The sequence below is a fragment of the Poecile atricapillus genome, chromosome 18, assembly GCF_030490865.1.
Source record: "Poecile atricapillus isolate bPoeAtr1 chromosome 18, bPoeAtr1.hap1, whole genome shotgun sequence".
NCBI lineage: Eukaryota > Metazoa > Chordata > Aves > Passeriformes > Paridae > Poecile > Poecile atricapillus.
In genome coordinates, this window is record NC_081266.1 from 3775153 (window position 1) to 3794518 (window position 19366).

Sequence of the window (19366 nt, forward strand, 5' to 3'; positions counted from 1 at the left end):
TAGTTTGTGGAATTTGGCCTTAGAAAGAACAAGCTGCCTGTATTTTGATATCCTCCAAGGCAGGCAAGGGGGGGGGGGGATTGGCAGGAGATGGCAATATGCCCGAAAAAGCCATTTAGAAAACTGGCAAGGCTTGAATTTTTTTTCCTATGAAAATCTCGCCGGTTGCTACGATAGTCTTTGAACCACATTCTCACCGACACTGTTGCTTCTCCTCCTTCAGAGTCAGTTTATTCAGTTGGTTATGAATGACTTTCAGCTGCTCTGCAAGCTGTTATTGTCCAGGCTCCATTGCAACCAGAGGTCACTTGCATTTTCCATTATAAACCCAGGTTTCCAGGTGTTTATTATAACTTGGCAGTTTTCAAATCTGGGTTAAAAATTGGTACACTTTTTTCTTTTTTTTTTTTCTTTTTTTTTTAAGGCCAGATGGGCTTTTTATCCTTTCTCTTTTCCCCACCTAAATTTTAACCTTTTAGAAGCTGAATAAAATCTCTATCAGGTGCGATGATAAAAAATTATTATTGGCAAAGAAATTGATTTCTCTAACACCACTAGTATCTTGAGAGTGATCTTTGTGAAATATTCTTCATCAGCCACAGTTTGATATTTTTATATTCTTTTTTACATTCTGTTTACGAGTGTACCTTCATTTTGTGCAATTCCTACATGAGCCTGATCCAACACGTAGCCCAATCCATTTCTCAACGTTTCAGGGCTTTCAGTGGAACTTCATGGAGCTTTTCCCGTGATCCAAGCTTTAAAAAGAGTCCTAATTTATTTGCCAAATATCTTTTAAGGGGGTTGTGCTAAAATTAGTGCTCATTGCTAAAGAGCAAAGACCAAGGATTTCAGTGCAAAAATGTGCACCTATTCACTAAGTTCTGATGCCAAGATCCAAGATTATTACTGATTTTAAAATGGAAAAGTAACCAAGACAACAAAAGTTCTCACCTCTATTAAAACCTTCTTGATTGATCTTTGGACACTGAACATCTGAATTTCCATCCTCTGTGTTAGAAAAATACTTCAAACTGCTAATAGGAGGTCAATAAAAAAGTTGCAACGCTTGCATTCATCTTTCTTAGATTAAATTTAGGCGATTTATTTAAATTATACTCCAAATTTACGTTGCCAGAAAACAAACATCACTGAAATACCTCCATCGCATCGTGGTTTCAAAACGTGCACTGGTTGAATGGACTCTCTTTTCTTTTTTATTTTGTTTTTTATTTTAATTCTTCAACCTCTAAACGATCTTGCTCCACTTCTGATAATGCTCTTCAGTGACTCCTATGCTGCAGTCTCGAGCCTGATACAAGATACACGACTCTATTTATCACTCTTCGGCGTTCCGTGTAATCTGTTACAAGCACAACAGCTAGTTTTACATGGGCGCGCTTTTTCATTAAAAAAAAAAAAAAAAAATAAATAAAAAATAATAATAATAAAAAAAGGCTTGCTTTCACAACTGCTTATATCAGCGAGGAGTTCCTTTCCCAAGCCCTTGCTTGGCAGAGGAAGGGTGAGAGGCGCGTAAAATCCATTGGCTGGGTAGCCAGCGCGAGGAAATGCCACTGCTGTATTGATTTAATGTTGCTGCCTCGCGTGAGTAATTCTCCTTTGGAAAACCAGTCCCGCTGACCTCGCTGGGATCTCCTACCTCGGGACAAGTAGGACTGGACCCCGAGATCGATCCAGCCGCTACCGCGGCGTTTTCACAACTCAAAATCCCAGTGATGTCACTCGGTCGCCAGGCGCTGAGCTGTCACCCTGGCTTCCGCAAGCAGGCCCACTCCAAGTTGAAGGATTAGGCACATCATCAGCTCTGAAGGGTCTGCACGGTTTTTTGGGTTTTTTTTTTTCATTTTAAACTAACAGCCTTCGCTGGATGCATCCCCGCTATCTTGCCTGTCTCCCTTGTCCAACCCTAACAGTGAAAACAAACCATTGGGCAACAAGATCTCTCCCCCCAGTCCTTCCCCCCTGGAAGGGGTTGGTTGTGGGTGACTGGGAGGAGGGCAGGGTGCCTGCAGAAGGGCCCTGAGGAATGCAGTGTGAGCGCTGAAAATGAGCCCCATGGCTCAGTGTGCAAGGAGAACCATGAAAAACCCATGTGCTACGCTGGGACCGTGAGCTCCAGGCAGCAGAGGGAGAGGCGAGGGACCCGCCAACTGCAGGGGATGGGAGGTGTTATCAAATTCAGGATGCGCGCTCTCCCAAACTTTTTTTGTTTGTCTGATGGCCTTGGGCTTTTTCTACTGTAGCTTTCAAATCTCTGGCAAACAGCTCGCTGCAGCTCCACGTTTCAATCCTTTGGGGGTTAAATAAAATGAAGGTAGCTGTGAACTCTGTTCTCCTTCAAACTAATGGACTGTTTTTTCCCCTTCCTTTTTCTGCCTCTCTCCCCCTCCCTCCACCCCACCCCTCCCAAATAGCCCCCTTTGTCCACTTTTATGAATTGAAACATGCACACACACTTGCACACGCAGGGAATCCTGCCCATTAATTAAAGGACTTGTCAGCCCCAATCCTGGATTCTTACAGTGCAGGAAATGTCTCCCCTTTTAAGTGCAAAACCATAACATTACCATTTCCCCAAGTGCTCTCTGTTTTAGGCTGCTTTCCTAATTAGAGGGATGATAACAGCCCTGCTGATTGGCATTATAAAAGCACTAGTTTGGCTTCATCTGTCCCAGGTGTGCTGTGTAATTTTTTTCTTCTCACCGTTTCAGAGCAGTACCTCTCTCCTTCATTGTTCCTTAAAGTTTTCATCTGAGGAATTAATACAGATAAAAAGACATTAGAAAAGAACCTCCACTGCCAAAGCTCATCAGTGGAACCTTTTATCAAAAGTACAAACTATACAAGTTAGTTTTTTTTTTTTCACCCTTTTGTTTCTGAGGGTTAAAAAAAAAAAAAAAAAGGGAAAAAAAAATAAAAAAAAAGAGAGAGGAAGAAAAGAGAAAAGGAGAGAAGGGGGAAAAAAAAAATCCAGAGCTCTGTCAATGGACTGAATGCACCATTAAAACTGGCGTCACTACAAAGGTTAGAGCAGATCTAACTGTCAATACAGTGAGTGGAGTGGAGTCCGGTAAGGGGGGGAGCTTTGGTGAGAAAGAGATACTTTGATATTTTGGAATGTTAGAAGGGTGAATGTGAAAAATTGGAGGTTGGGGATCTAATTACCCAACCATAATTGGGGGCTAGGGAATAAGTTGCAGTCCTCTCAACTCACCGCAGATCAATTATGTTAAGAGAACATCTGTAAGTAGAACTTAATGAGGTCCATTAGAGCAACATGTACAGCCTCCTCTAACAGTACTTGTCAGCTTCTTGGATGAGCTGAAGGAAGCTGCTAACTAGGGACCTGGTGAGGTGTTTAAATACTGGAGAAGCAGAACTGGCCCACTCAGGTTTTCTTTTCAGCTGGGGAAGAAAGTGAGGAGGAAGAAGAGACAGGGAGGAAGGGAAAAAAAAAGGGAAAGCAAAGCCAGGGGCTCCTTTCATCCATGCTGGTGCAATTAAACCAGGGGGAGAAGTGGGGAGTAGTACAAGCTCCATTTTTTTCCCCCATTGAACTGAGTTTTTGTTGTTATTTTTAATTGGACTTTACAGAAATCAAACTGTTGGGGTTTTTTTGCGTTCTGTATATTTTTTTGTTGCACAATAAAGACTGCGTCTCACCTGCATCTTTTGGACTATACAGAAATATCTGACTATTGAACGGGGAGAAAAAGCTCAAACTGTGAAGTCTCTTCTTGTACTTTTTTTTTTTTTTTCCTTTCCCTCCCCCCAAAAGAGTGAGCTGAAAACTTTAGGGGAGAAAGAGAAAGAAAAAAACCTTTTGAATCTCTATTTTTTTCCTGTGGAGGGTTTCTTTTTCTAAAAGGTAAGTTATTCTTTTTTTTTTCCCCACTCTTCTGTAGAGATACAGGGCTGAGATTATTGCAGAAAACCTTTTAAAAAATTAAGTAAATTTTATCAAATGGCAAGTATTATGAGCTGCTGAAACACAGGCTCAAGCAAAGGGTAATCGGACCAAAAACCCCTAGGTCTTTACAGCAATCCTTTAGCAAAGATTTTTCTAGGGATCTGTAATTAAACTGGATAGTTTACACTGGAAATGAAGAAATTGCTTGGCTGGCTGGAACCAACCTTTAGCTTGGCTGAGTAAACAAAAGCACAATTTCTTTTCTTTTCACTTTTTGTGTGCGTGTGTATGGGGAGGGGGTGGGCAGGGGAAAACAGGGGACTTGGTGAGGGTTAATGGTGTTTTTCGCGCAAGTGTCAGGAGAAGATGATTAAATTCCACCTCTTGTTCACCAGATCACTTTTGTGTGCACTTGTATATTTCATTGTCGGCAACCGCTGATGATCACATCTGTGCAGTACATTAAGTGGCAAGCCTCTTCATCTGCACGATTTTTTTCTGATGATTTTTTTTTCTGTGAATAATTCATATGATTATGAAGAGAAAAACTGCTATTTTCTATCTCTCTTTCTCTCTTCTGTAGCACAGATTAAAAAAAAAATCTTGCTGTAAATTGCATGATTGGGGAGATAGCCTGCTTTCAAATAATTTAATTCATGACAAAACCTAATTACTGTCAGGTAATACCCTGTCAGCTTTAATGCATTTCATCAGTCATAATGAAAAGAAGAGCATTTTATGACCCATCTAATTATCATTACATTTTAGGGGGAAATGAATGGCATGGAGCTGAATGTTAACTATTCCATTTTATTCCTTTACACATGTGGTTTGGCATATTATTCAGTAAGTTGTTTTTTTGTAGGGTTTTGTTTTTTGGGTTTTTTTTTTGGTGTGGCTTTTTTTTTTTTTTTTTTTTTTTAAAAGAATCCTTGATTGGCTGGGGGGAGTGTAAAGAGGGGTGGAAGATGCAATTAGATCTGGGTGTTTGTTCCTTTCTCTTTCCCCCGCACATGCACACACATACACACACACACAAAGTGACAAAGTGGTTAATGTCTTTGCAGGTTGGTGTTGACATCGGGTATCTTATTGCCACAGTCCAAATAGAGTACTAATTACTGCGAATGATGTCACCGTAGGCAGAGGAATAATCCCATCATTTAATTAGTTGAATGATTTAAACAAAGATTTGCATAGATGCACTAATCAGTTGCCATGAATTACAGAGCAGCAGTTGCCAGCGAGGGGTAACAGATCATACAGTTGGAGGGAAAAAAAATCTCATCTCCTTGAACATAATTAATTTAATTGTCCTCATTAGCTGTACCATTTGTTTTGATTTTATTTCTCCCTTTCCCCACACATAACTTCTCCCTCCCTCTTTTCTTCTCCTTCTCCAAGTGCATTGGTGGAGAGAGGCACACACACACTCACGCACTGCTGTATTTCCAGAGTGCTTGTGGCAGAGGTAGTCTATAAACAGAGAGAAGTGAGGCTCTCCTGAGCCTATGGGTGCGTGCAGGAGAGAGGAGCAGGTTTCTGTCAAGTTTGGCTTTTCTCTATGTGCAGATCAAATCTGCAGAAGGGGGCTCTGTTAGTCTGCTGCCTCTGGTTGTGCTTTTCGGGTTCTTGCTCAGGTTGGTTGTGGCTGAGTTTTGTTACTACTTAGAGGGAGAGGGGGCAAGGGATTTGTTCATTGCACAGTATGCTTGTTGCAGGAACCTCTATATATGTATATTTATATGTATTAAAAAAAAAAAAAATGAGAGAGAAGCTTACAATGGGGGAGGTGGGGGAACCTGTCCTAAACATATACATTTCTGAGGTTGCTTTGATTTTTATTAGAGCTGCTGGATTATACGAGGGAGGGGTGTAGATGGCAGAGCACTTCAATGCTTTTAAATCTTTCTTGGGTCTTGAAAGACTTCTATAATATGAGTGTCATTCAAATTTAGGGTATATTGTAAGCTGACATCTTTCAAAGCTTTGTGGAAATCTAGCGTGGTGCTTCTAATAGCAGACAACAGATATTCACTTTGAAGTCTGAAAACTGTATTCACAAATTCTTAATCTGGTCTTTCTCCAACTGCAGATGGCTCTTAGAGGAAGATGCTTTGGATTTTTTTAACTTTATTTACAGTAGGCTAGGCTCAACATCTTTATTATAAAACACGAAGGAACAATCATCTGTGAGCGTGACTGAATATCAAAGTATGCTCTACCTCTCGTGTGCTTGCATGTCTGTCTGTCTTGTGGTCAAGGGTGTTCAGCACCTGTAACAACCCCCATGTCTGTTATTTCCCCCCTCCTTTCCAACACTAGGTAGGGAATAAGTGTGTGTCTTCAGCTCCTGGGACGAGGATGCTGTAGGGGGGAAATGGCTTGGTTTCCTTTAGCATTCAGCCTGAGAAGTGCAGCGAGGGGGGTGGCATGTGGCAAGCGGGGCCCGGGGGTGGCACAGCCGGGGACGGTGCCGGGGAGCGAGCGGGAAACTTTCACAGCGGAGTTTCCCCTGCTTCCTGAGCAACTCACATCTAGCACGGGGAGAGGCAGAGTTTTCACCTTCAGGGATTTTTCTCATTACTCATTAATAGAGAGATATGGATCTTACCCCCCCCTTTTTTTTTTTTTTTTCCTTTTTTTTGTATCTTTTTTTTTTTTTTTTTTTTTTTTTAATCTTTTTGCGTGGGCAACTTCTGGTTTTGCAGAAGCCAAGTATTTTGGGAGGAGTGATGGAGGGTGGGGGGCGCGACTCTCCCCTGGCTGCCCGGGTCTGCTGCTGGAGCACTCTTTGGGAAGGTGATCCTGAGCCGCTTCGGCAGAGGTCACTTGTGTGTGTGTGTGTGTGTGTGTGTGTGTCCCTGGTGTTTGTGTCTAGCATATGCATGTGGTTTTGCTGACTGCACTTGCAGGCTTGTAAATTTTCACCATGGGAAATTACCAACAAAGCCCAATCTGTCTCCTGGCTGCTTTGCACTTTCCGAGGGCGGCTGTACTTGAGCGAGCTGCAGAACGAGAGAGAAAAGCGAGAGGGAGAGAGAGAGAGAGAAAGGGGGAGTTGGGAGGGGGGAAGGGGGAGAGGAAGGGTGGGTGGGTGGGTGGAGGGGGAGAGAGGTAAATAGCCTTAAATCGGAAGGGAGCTGCTTCTCTGTGGTCTTCCACAAGAGCTGCCTGGGCTCTGCTGGCTCAGTAATAACTGAGTGACCTTTTCTTTCGCTGTATTATGTCTGGCTGGTAAGGGATTGCATTTTGCAGCTGATAAAGCCCTGACTTCATTCAACTCGGCTCCTCACACGCTGCTTTAGGTAAGTTGTCTTCAGCCAGGACGGAGACAGACAGCCTTGGACTGCAAGATACTAAAAGGAGGACACCTGTAGCTCGGATGCGGTCAACACAATTACTTGGCGGATCCTTGAGGACCTCATTATTTTAAACTTAAAGAATAGCGATCTCCCTCCCCATCTCTCCCACCCCCTCTTTATTTTTTTCCCCAAACAATGCTTCTTTTTGACCTTTTCCAAGGAGAAGAGCTACAAAGCAGCCACTGTGCTTATTGAACTGCCTCCCCTGTATCGCTTAATTGAGAAGGTAAGTGAGGCAACTGTGTACATAAGCTTTGGGTCATTTGTGTATGTGTGCCTGCATCACTCTCTCTCTCTCCCTCTCTCTCTCTCTCTCTCTCTCTCTGAGTCATAAGCCGGGGCTGCAATACACACACACATCTCCGCACTGCAACTTTCACTCGAGCTGCAGCTCTGCTGAGACTGTTTTGTTTAAATCATGTGAGGCTTCATTATTTTTATGATGAGACATGAAATACATGCAAGCAGAGGATGCTGAGCGAAACCCATCCGACTGTACGTCTCGAGAAATAGCAGTCAAAGTTAACAATGAATTGCAGCCCCACCGCTACACCCCCCCCCCCCCGTTATTATTGTTATTATTATTCTTGCTTCTTCCAGAGCTTCTCGAAACACGCTCTCAATTATCAAGGGAGTCGGTTAATTTCCCACTCCCCGGCTTTAATCCACAAGCCTCCCCGTCCAGCAGTTTAATTTGCAGCTGGTTCGGTGCAGGGTTAACCCTTTGGGCCGAGCGGAGGCAGGAGCGGGGCGGGGAGCCCGGGGGGCAGCGGGGCCGGCAGGGACGCGCTCCGCCCGCGGGCTCCGGGCTCCCGCATCCCGCCTCTCCCGGGCCGCCGACAGGGAAGGGCAGCCAAGCTGGCGTTGTGCAGTACTTGTGGCTGTGAGCATTTCTCTTTCCTCCTCTTTTTTTTTTTTTTTTTTTTTTTTTTTTCCCCTCTCTTCCCCCCCCTCCCCTCCTTTCCCCTTCCTAGCGAGCACGATACGCTATGCTAACGCCGCATGTGACAGTTTAATCAAACCCATTTGTTACAACAAAGCTGAGAGAGCGCTGGGATGCTAGGCTGAGGGCAGAGTTAGGGGAGCATGTGGCTGTGCGGCTCGCTCGGGGTGTGCCGTCCCCGTCCCCCCCATGCGCACCCCGGCCCCGCCGCCCCCCGCCCCCGCTGCGGCGCGCCGCGCTCCCGCTCACTTCACCCCAGCCGGGGAAGCACTTGCTACTTTTGCCGGGATTCGGTGCTTCAATGAGAAGGAGCTCTCCAGGCGCCCGTAAATCAACTCATGCAGAAAAAGGAGAAAAGTTTTGGTAAGGCGGCGGTGGCCGGCGCGCAGCGGTGCGCTCCCGGGGGGAGGCGGGGAGGGGGGGGCTCCTCTTTTCTGTCCTCTCCCATCCTCAGCGCTCTGCCAGCGGCTCTGTGGCTCCGAGGAGACCCCGAATGCCGCTTCCTAGGACAGCTCTGTAGGACCGCTCTTTAAAGCGATTCGTTTTGCTGGCTGCAACAAACATCGCGACGTGCGGTCCCCGACACCTCCCTCTCCCCATCCTTGCGATGCTCGGGAAGGAATTGGCATAAAAGGCTTGAGCGTCTAACTCCGGAAAGGGATTCTTTGTTGTGGAGTATATGTTTCTTATTTATTTTTTTATTTTGCATGTGAGCTGCATCAAAATTGAACTCAGTCTTGCAAATCTCTTGTTGGCCTTTGCCAAGCACTAGCACTTTGCTGCCATGGTAACTGTAATTAAACTGATAAGAGTGGAAAAATGTCAGTATCTCTGAGCCTTGCAGCTGCATTGGAGAAAAAGGGAATCAAATTGGTTCCCAGCACCACTGCTCTAAAAAAGGAGGGGGAGAGTGGTGGGAGGGGGGGGCTGGGGGAGAGAGAGATGGGGGGGACACGCCAGGGGTAGAACATAGCTCAGCAGCTCCAGCCCCTGAGATCTGGGTACATCTATTTGCTGTGCTGTCCCTTAGGGGGCTACAGCCTGCAGGGATGCTCTGGGCCAGTGAACAGAGAGAAACAAGCTTTTAGGCCAAATCTAGCTTTCAAAAAGAGAGGGGGGAAAAGAAGAAGAGAAATCTTTTGTTTGGTGTCTCTTGGCAATCGACTAGCCATGTTGGCCAAATTCTTTTAATCTGTATCACTGCTCCCAGCTGTGGGACTGCATTCCTATTTTTATTTTTTGCCTAGCCTCTTCTGTTTTCCTTTTTTTTTTTTTTTTTTTTCCATCCCCTCCTTCCCAACCCATATCCTTTATTTAGAGTGGGGGAAAAAAAAATCAAAAATAATAAAGAAAAAAGCAGATTCCTCTGTAGAAGAAGGGGCAGGAGGTGAAGTTTAGTTATATACCACGGAAAATTAACTCAAAAGTATAGAGAAGAGGCTATATTCAGAGTGCTGAAATCCTTACTTTTATTTTTTTTTTTTTTAAAAAGCCCGAGTGTTATGGAGTTGCGGTTACTTTGTTGTGTTAACTACAGAAGCTGAGACTGTGCGGATGAATGGCACAGAACAAGAGAGCATAATGGAGGCAATCAACCGTTAGGCTGGTTCACAATGCAATCCAGGCAATTAAAAGCTCACCAGAGTTTAAATGAAATGGTTCCACTTATTTCTGTGCACCACACTGCACAGGCTATTATTTATGTCTCTTTTTTTAATTATGATTTCCCTTAAACTGTCAAATAACTCAGAATAGCAGGGTCTCGGAGGCAATAAGAATTTTCCACTGAACAATTTACATGCCAATCTAAAACTAGTTACGACTCCTGATGTGCTACATATGAGTTCTGAAATGTTTCTTTGCTTCTGAAACCTCAACTTTTTTTTTTACTTTTTTTTTTTCCCCCCGAGTCTGTGTGTGTTGCCCTGAATTACTGGAGCTCTGAATGCTTTTAGGATGAAGCTACAAAGTGGGATAGCACCAGAAAAGTATTCTTTTTACCTTCTCCTAGACCCCTGACTCTCCTGTTGTCTGCATGTTGTCTGTCAGTTTGCTTTTAAAGCCTGATTCACCCAATACTTAATTTGCTCCAAGCTGATTTTTAAATTTATTTTTTTTTCCTAAGTAGAGGCAAGTTTGCCCTTTTGTGCTGTCTGTGCTACTGTCTTTGGTAGAACTGTGTGCATGCTTCTGAGAAAGGGGTGAAGAGTGGTCTTTAAAAGTTTGTAAGAGATCCAGTGCATATTACCCAACTCTTCCTCCCAAGGACTGCCTGTACCACAAACAAGAACTGAGTTCTCAGTGCCTCATGCCATGCTCAGCACCATCAGGGACTAATCCCACTTAGAGATGCTTCTAAATCACTAACACAATATAGTTCATTACATCAAATCTTCATTCCCTTTGATTTTTGAGAAGGATGATGATTTGAGCGAGATGGATTTTTGTTCCTCTGCCTTCCCCGGGAGCCTAATTTAGCTTTTTCCAGCAACCATTCCTCTTTATCATGAAATCATAGTTACAAATCAGTTGACAGTGTTTCATCTCACGATAATAACAATAAACAGGGAGGGGAGTCAGTTGCATCGAACTTATTCGGGGAGATCGGGAGAAATCTGAAAACCTGCAAGTCAGGTTTTTAAGTTGTCCCTACAAAAATCCTAAAGGTGGTGAATGGTGATGAAGAAGTCTTATTCCTGCCACAGCTCTGCAGTTTATGTGCAGTATCCTGGGGACTGGGGGTGGAGGAAGGGAGGGAGCGCAGGGAAGGATAGAGGAAGCCCTTGAAAGCGTATTGGGGTGAAATAAAAAGGGTTTGTTTGACAGTGACAGACTAGGCACTGAAATTTCTCAGTTCTGAGAACTGATCTGCTCTGTGATGCAGAGCATGGGTAGAACTCTGCAGAACTGAAGGGAAAGCTGGGTTTGATTTTTCTTCTTTTTTTTTTTTTTTTTTTTTTTAACAGCTTGGGTGTAGCACTTAGGGAATTGTATGATGTTTTGAAAGTGCTCCATAAGCTCTGCTTTCCAGGGGGAGGGGGAGAGGAAGGCAGCAGGGCTGTGCACTGCCACCTGATATTTCAGCAATGAGCAGTTTGGATGGGCTTGTGGGTGCTGTCAGCCTCTGAAAAGGCCCTTCCCATGTCCTAGGAAATAAATGAGTACTTAAACCGCAGCCTGTGAAAAGCTGGCTGACAGTAAGCTGCAAGGTATTCTTATTGCCAAATTAAGGGAGAGCTAAAAATACACGAGCACGTATCTGGAGAGTGCAACTGCATCAGAGATCTTATGGGAATGCTAAAGGAGAGAGAGATGGTCTGTGAGGTGATCTGCATCAGGGTGACTCGTGCAATATAGGGGAAAAAAGTAATAAAACGTTCTCTTGTCAAAACTAGGGGATTGAAACTGGGCGTGTGAAGAAAAGGACATTTTCATATTTGGAGATACGTCAAACAGTTCGTGACTTTGTTTAGAACCCTTCTACACTTCCAAAAAAACATGACTTCTTTTTTTTTCTTTTCTTTTTTTTTTTTTTTTTTTGTCTTAAAATAAAGCAGTAGTTTGGGGATTTGTAAGTAATAAACTAGAACCAGCTTCATTGCAAGTAAAGTGAGAACAGATCAGATCTATCAGAGGAGAAAAGCATTCCTTCCCTCCAAAAGCTGCTGCAGATAGAATCCCTAATCTGAAGGTGCTGCCAGTGGGGTCCACAGGACCACCTTCTCTCTCTCTGCCTCAGGAAAATAGGCTTGCAGGGTTGTAAATACTCCTTCCATGGGGTGTTTGCCCCTTTGCAGTTGTCCCTACAAGAGGGTTTTTGGCTTAGCAGGGTGGATGACAGGGCTCTGCCTACTTTCCTCCTGGGGCAAGTATCTCCAAAGCTGTGCAGGCTATGTGCAAGCTGCAGTTTTATTTGTAATACAATAACCTCATGTTTGCAGCATATACCTCGGGAATTATCAGGCTTGATTACTGCAATCTGCTCAGACATTCACTTGTTTGGCCGTGTTTCTGTGGCATCTTGTTCCCTTCAGACGGCTCAGGACAGTAGATCAGCCTGGATCAGAGACTGTCAGCCTCCACTCTCTAACCCGCTTCCTTATCAGGCGATGAAATTTTTACATTAAGATTTTTTTCGTTAAAGCCTTTAACTGTGTTAGCTCCTAGTTTATTCTGGTTTCCCTCGAGCTAAAGATTAAAGTCCTAGAACAGCCCTTCATGCTTCTAAACTTCTTTTTTTTTTTTTTTTTTTTTACTGAGTTACAAGAAATTTATACAAATTGTGGAGGATTTTGTGCATTTGTCCTCTACATGGCCAAAGAGAGGGTCGGGGGATAAGCCTGTTGTTGGCACCTAGTGGATATTTACACTCTACTGTGAAAAGGAACATTGCAGATTAAGGCTTTTCGACCAAGTGATGTTATTAGAGTTTCAGCAGGAGTACCTTTACAGTCTGGTATAGGCTCCTTACCAAAAATCTCTGGTATTTTCACTGCTTTCAGTCATTTATTTGTAGTCATGTTACTTTGCTGTTTCATGGTTGTAGCCTGGATTCAGGGGAGTCAGCTGTCAATTGAAAGTGCTGTAAAGGTTCAGCCTTTGTCTCATGGTGCCTTCTGGAGAGGAAATGTGAGTGTTCATTCCCAGACCTGCCACGGACTGTGGAGCCCAGCGCAGGTCACTGGATCTCATCCTCCCCCTTGGGAATGAGAGAGATCTTAGGAGTCTCTGCCTGGTGAGGAGCTATGAGCATCAACTGGGGAGTGATGGGAGCGGCAGCACTGACAATTTTTATGCAGGTTGATAGACAAATGCAGACCTTACACTTCTGTCATGAAATTCAGAAGTTGTGCAGCAGCACTGCCGGGGTGCTTTGGGGTGTCTGCTAGCAGCACTGCCTGCACACACCACACAGCAGCTCCTCCACCAGATAAATGTCTCACCCCAAGGTGTGACAGGCTGCACTGCAGAGAGGAGCAAGGCTGCTGTGCTCATATGTCACAATAAGAATTACTATTTTAATTCAGCCATCAGCTTTGCAGGTGGGACTTAGGAGCTCAGCTCGGGAATGCTGGAAAGTCACTTAGCTGGCCATGCAGTTGCTGCACTCCACATAAATGCCTTGTGTTCTTCACACACCTGTGTGGAGATCCCCGGGATGCCTGAGCCTCTTTGCAGCTCTAATATCCACAAAGGCACGCTCTACCATCGCTTCAAGTGTTATGCTGGTTTTCGTGTTTTTCTTACGAGGGATTTCAAAAAAGCAAACACAAACCAAACCAAACAAGTTAACTCCAGGTAGAAGAGTGTTCATCGTCAGGGGCTCTTGAATTTGTTATTCCTTGCCATGAGACTCTATTTGGCCTTTCCCAGTCTCTGGATAGTAATAGGGTTCCAAACCCTAAATGCTGGAGTAGGATTTGCTTGTTCCCCAGTCTTGACAAACTCTCGTTGCAGTATTCAGATGCTCTCCAGTGAGTAGCATCTTTTTGAAGTTACATCCCTGGCTTCCAAACAGTGAGGTAACCCACTACTGAACAGCGTGTCGGCTCTTCCCTTCTCTCCTGTGCCTGCTTGATGCCCACTGAAATATCCACAGGGCTATTATTTTGCTTATCCTAAGAGGTAACTGTGAGAGAATTAGTCTGAGTGCGCTGGGATTGCAGATAAACCAGAGAGACCAGTCTGTGAGCATTTTGGGGCAGTGACCTCTCCCCATTTACTGTAAAGCTGAGGGCAATTGATTTTTGAATGGATCCCTGGAAGCTGGCTGTGTTGCTCTGAGTAACATCGCTCAACTGTGTTCCACTTTTCGCCGGTTCTGTCCATTAAACAGTGTTTCAGGTGTTTGAATGGTTTTTTAAATGCTCTCAGCTATTACATCAAAAGGTGCATATATACTTAATGGACACTACTGTACTCCTTGTCCCGAAGTAGCTGTTGGCTAAAACTGGATTGGAAAACAGGACAGCATTTTATTTTTTTTTTATTTTTTTTTCCCTTCACAAACTGGAACCTCTCTGACCTTGTGCAGATTATTTTAAGTCAGATTTTTCAGATGGTCCTTACACTGCAGGTTGTGACTGGCATTGCTGGTACTGAAGTCTTTGGAAATCTCATCGCTTCATTAACATGTCTGAAAAGAACTAAAATATTAAAAAACTAAACAGCCTCTTGCCAGCATCAAAATTTCTGTGTCAAATCTCTCAGATACTCCTGCTCCATGCCTCTAAAAGCTTCAATCTTCTTTAAAAACTGAAGTGCTTTTATATTTTATAAAGATAGCGTAAATAAGTCCGAATATGTGGATTTAACTATGTTTGCCATATGGATATCCTGTTTATTTAAATTTTGGGTTGCTAAGTATTGTAGATGTGCTGTTTATTTAAATTTTGTGTCGCTAAATATTGGATACTGTGGCTGAAATTGGATGACTTTTCAACTGGACTGTTTTAATATTTCATGGGGTTTTTTTAATCTTATTTCTTTTCAGCAAAGAGACCAGGTAAATGAGGTGTTAAAGAGAAGCTGTGGAACTCAGAGCAGTGGAAGTTCCTGCTCTCAGATTTATCTTAGCCTTGTTTTCAGCTTGCTGTGGATTGACTAGGTTATTTTATCCGACCTACACCACTGACTTTTAAATGAACTGGGTGTGTGGGGGGGCAGCGAGGTGGAGGAAGAAAAGGGAAGGAGTTTTTGTACTTGGGAGAATATCTATTTTCAGTCTTCTCTTGTCTTACTGTATTTCAGGTATACAAATGCTCTCAGTCCAGCCAGACACCAAGCCGAAAGGTTGTGCTGGCTGCAACCGTAAGATTAAAGACCGATATCTTCTAAAGGCCCTGGACAAATATTGGCATGAAGACTGCCTGAAATGTGCCTGCTGTGACTGTCGCCTGGGGGAGGTGGGCTCTACCTTGTACACCAAAGCCAACCTTATCCTTTGTCGCAGAGACTATCTGAGGTAGGTCACGGCCTTCTTCAAACTCGGGAAATCTGTTCGGCCCTTCCTGCAGGGCAGCGGGGCCGGGTCTTGGTGGAGGTGAGGAACCAGATACTGAAATGTGGAGGTTAAATTAAAATCTGGCTCAAAGAGCGCACACAGCCAGGTCGTGGGGATGGTTGCCAGATTTCTGATGCTGGTGTAGAAGAGGGTGATTTTCCCCTGCTTCCCGCAGCGCTGTGCTGCTGGGGAGGCGGTGGTCTCCTGCTCCCCCTCCTCCTGGCAGCACGGTGGTGGCCAGGTGTCCCAGGTGTCCCAGCCTGAAACCAGACATGTGGTTCTCACCTCAGGGCAGGGTTGGAACCCTGTGGGTGAGGAACATTTCACCCACCTTCGCTTTTGTCCTCTTAGTTTGCCGAGGGATTTCGTTTGTGGCACTCAAGCTTTTAGGGCACTCAGCTGCTAGAAGCTGGACCAGGATAAACCACTGACTTCCCCATTTTTAATAACCATGAGTCTGGGCTCCAGTCCACTCTGCTCCTGGTTTTAGTTGGTGGCCCAGGTGGGATCTGGCTAACCTGTGGCCACTTGTAGCAAATCAGAACCTGCTTTTCTGTCTTCTTGCTTGCTTGTGGACCCACATTCCCAAAAGTACTTGCGGAATAACTCGTGGCAAAGTGCTGGTGAGCAGCACCAGGATAGTTTACCTCCACATCGTGTGTCAGTAGGGCTGCTTTGCAGGATATAAGTTTAACTGGGAAGTTGAGTCTCCCTGGGCTCTCAATGATAAATAGAGAGAAAAGGCTCCTCTAGGGTGATTCCGAGCACCTATTTCCCATAGTAATACCTTTCCTCTATTCCCTGTGGAGGGGGTCTAATGGGAATAGCTGCTCCAGGCTAAGATGAACCTCTGGGAATATTTCCCCTGCCCCTTTAGTGAAGCCTTTTCCTTTTAAAGGGACATCGAAGTCACTAATACATTGGGGAAAAATTAAAATTCTTTTTGAATGCGTTAACTTCCAAGTTCTGCTTAAGTAGAGGTACCAAACAGGAGGTTCCCACACCCTGATCAGTTCCCAGGTTGTATACCACGAGCAGGTTGGAACAGGAATCAAGACTAAAGCCCTAACAATGATTGGTACTCTGGCTCTCCACGTAACCAACTCTAGAAAAAAAGAGTGGAACAGAAACCTTCACAAACGCACTGTGCATTTGTTGAGCTTGGGCTGAAAGGCAGATCAGGTTCTTCAGATGAGCTTAGACTACTTAATGGTAAAAGTGTACTGCTATTAAAGCTCTGAACTGAACCCAAGATAGCACAGAGGCTGTATCTTAAACCCACTGTGTTAAAGCTGCCAAAGTAGTAGGTAACAAAACCTCACTTTTAAAACCTGGTGGAACAGAAGGGAATTGTTGTACGTGAACTTAGGTCTCTTGTGGTCTTTAGGTAAATGTGTGGAGAAGGGGTTTGAAAAAGGTTTTGGTGCGAGGAAGTAACATCCCAATTTTGAAACCCATTTTAATAATCTTTGTACAACAAATGCCTGCAGGAGCGAGAGAACTGCTATGGCTGTTTCATCTGAGTTCCAAATTTACAGGAGACTTTGAGCTTACTGAATCTCCCAAGTGCTTGTGCAGCAGATTTAATGTTTTGAAATCAAATGTTTAAAATCAAAACCAGAAATGATGTGGTAGGAAAGATATGAGCAAAGCATTTCCCCAGCACAGATGCATTCACACACGCTCTTGCTCTCTGGTCTTTGAGGGTTTAACAGGAGTAAATATTTTGCTAACAGATTGTTAAAACTCATACTTAGTGATTCAGAGAAAGGAGGTTTTTGGTTTTTTTTTTTGTCTGTCATGATCATATTCAAACTGGTCTTTCATTTATTTCTTCATACATAGCACCTTTAACTTTTGCATGTGAAACCAGCACACATGAGAAATTTTATAATTGTTTTGAAGCTGTTTCTGATTTTTGTCTGTGGATTTATTGAGTCTTAATGAAGCTATTTTGTTAAGATTTTTATTTTTTTATTTTGAGCAATACTTGTGAGTGCATAGATTTAAACTTGGTATTTACACTAAACTTCAAACTGATGCACTTAAGGTAATTGCAGACAGTCATTTGCCTCATTGCATCTTATCTACTTAGTTATGCAGTGAACCTATAAAAGTGATCTTTTTAGTGCTAATATACAAACTAGTTAAATCTTCTCTAGCTTCGTAGCCGAATAAGCTTTCATATTTAGCAACCCACTAGATATGAATTTAAGGAACAAATTGCATTGTACTAATGATCACATTAGAGTTCGATTATGGTTTCAAACTATCTTCTTAGGGTTTTTTTCTTTTTAACCATAAAGGGAGTCTTCGCTGCGTATAAAACTGTTCTGGCTTCCTATTAATTTATGTGGTGCCCTCTAGAGGATATGTGGCTTGAACGATACTATAAAGAGTAAAATTGCTTATTAACTTGTCTCTCAGTGTTCATTATGCCTTTCAGTAAGACAGGCATTCTACAGATGCTACAAGCAATCATGTAGCCAGTTTGGGTGCTTTAGCATTCATGTTTAAGTTCATAAATGGTGTGATTGTGTCTCTGCCTGTTTGCAAAAATAGTTCCAGTATCTTTCATTTAGAGATGCCTGCCAAAAGAGCTACACCCTCCCTCAGCCCTGATGCACGCTCTTGTGCTGCAGTCGAGCCCTGAGGTCCCCACTTTGAGCTTCTTATAAATACTCTGTATCCTCAGAACTTCAAAACTTGCTTTGCTTTAGCTGTCTCCTTTGGTAAAATTAGTTAATTATACTGCATTAAAACCCTTTTCTCCAGATTGGGAGGGATTGAGGGAATGGAAGGAATCTTTAATGAAGTAATGAGCTTGAAAGATGCTGCGGGTGTGGGAGGCCTTGCCCTGGAATCTGGCTCATGTCAGGCACTGGGGTGGTTCCCGAGGTGGCACAGGACACCGGGGTGTCGGGGTGGCCGTGGCAGGAACCAGCTCAGCTTTGTTAACGAGGACAGGAACTGACCTGAGTAAAGAAAGGGCTCAATGTTAGAAGTAACACACTCTGTGAAAATGATATGCAGAGTATAATTCCCCTACAGGCCTCTTCTTCTGCTTATACACTCCTGGGTTAGAAAGTGAAGACTTAATTTCAGGAACTTAGGTTTACGCCAATATTTCAGGTCCATTTATAGTAAGTGAAATATGCAAGAACTTTTTTTTTTTTTCTCCCCTTCCTGTCCTCCAGAGCTGTACGGTGACATCTTAATGCATCAGCCTATCTGTCCTCTGTCCTCTCTTCTGACTGGCAGCGTGTCCATTTACAAGCACAATATTCCCTTTGAAATCTGTCATTACTGCCATTAATGACCAGTCATTATGTTAACAGCCCTTGGGCTGTTAACATGTCAAACTGGTTGTTAACTGGAATGTTATTACTTATTTAAACCGCAGGTATGAGTTGTGTGAAATGTGCTTTGGTTGCACGTTCTGGGCTGCTTCTGCTCAAAACAATAGGGAAACAGCAGAGCGTTTGCCTTTGGGGTGCCAAGGGATTTGCTTTCTGTTCCATCTGCTCATTTGATTTCTGTATATTTGTGAGGTTCTCCCACCCCTGGGCAGCCTCCTAATTTCAGGTGCAGCTCTATGCAATCCCTTCTCTCTTAGCCTTGCCTGCAAATGGGCAGCCGTGGATGTTTCCAGATGCACGGTAACGCCTGCTGCACATTTGAGATTAATATCTGGCCCCTAGAAGTGTAAAATAAAAGACCGACAATTACATGTAACTCAGTTGTATTAAATAATGAGCTTCCTCGGATGCAGCAGAAATATGAAAGTACAGCTGTGCTAAGCTAGTTGCAATGTAGGTCAATCACCCTTTTCACTTAGGTTTTTAACTACGCAAACCCCGCTGAGCGACCAATGACTACAAAGTGCTGTTTCATTCCTATTTAATTTTGGCAGCATTTTACTGAAGAGCAGGCATTCATGCAGCTAAATTATCTTTGCCGTTTCTGGTTTTAACTCCAGCTCCATGACACTAAATGTTGAAGTGCATATCTCTTAGTAAACACAAAGAATATGGTTTCTGATATATGTATTTTTTTTTCCAAATCCATCTCTTAACATGGAAATTGAATTAGAACTTTTATTACTTTTTGCATAATTTCCC

The 19366-nt window shown here is 43.6% G+C and overlaps 1 protein-coding gene across 1 annotated transcript in view; it reads left to right on the top strand.

Moving 5' to 3' along the window:
* Positions 1–8580: 8580 nt before the first annotated feature.
* LMO3 (LIM domain only 3) overlaps positions 8581–19366 on the top strand; it is a 54728-nt gene continuing 43942 nt past the window's right edge. The window contains exons 1-2 of the mRNA XM_058852978.1: positions 8581–8605; positions 14993–15206. Of these exons, the coding sequence (XP_058708961.1) occupies positions 8581–8605; positions 14993–15206 (239 nt within the window). The remainder of the gene's footprint in view (positions 8606–14992; positions 15207–19366) is intronic.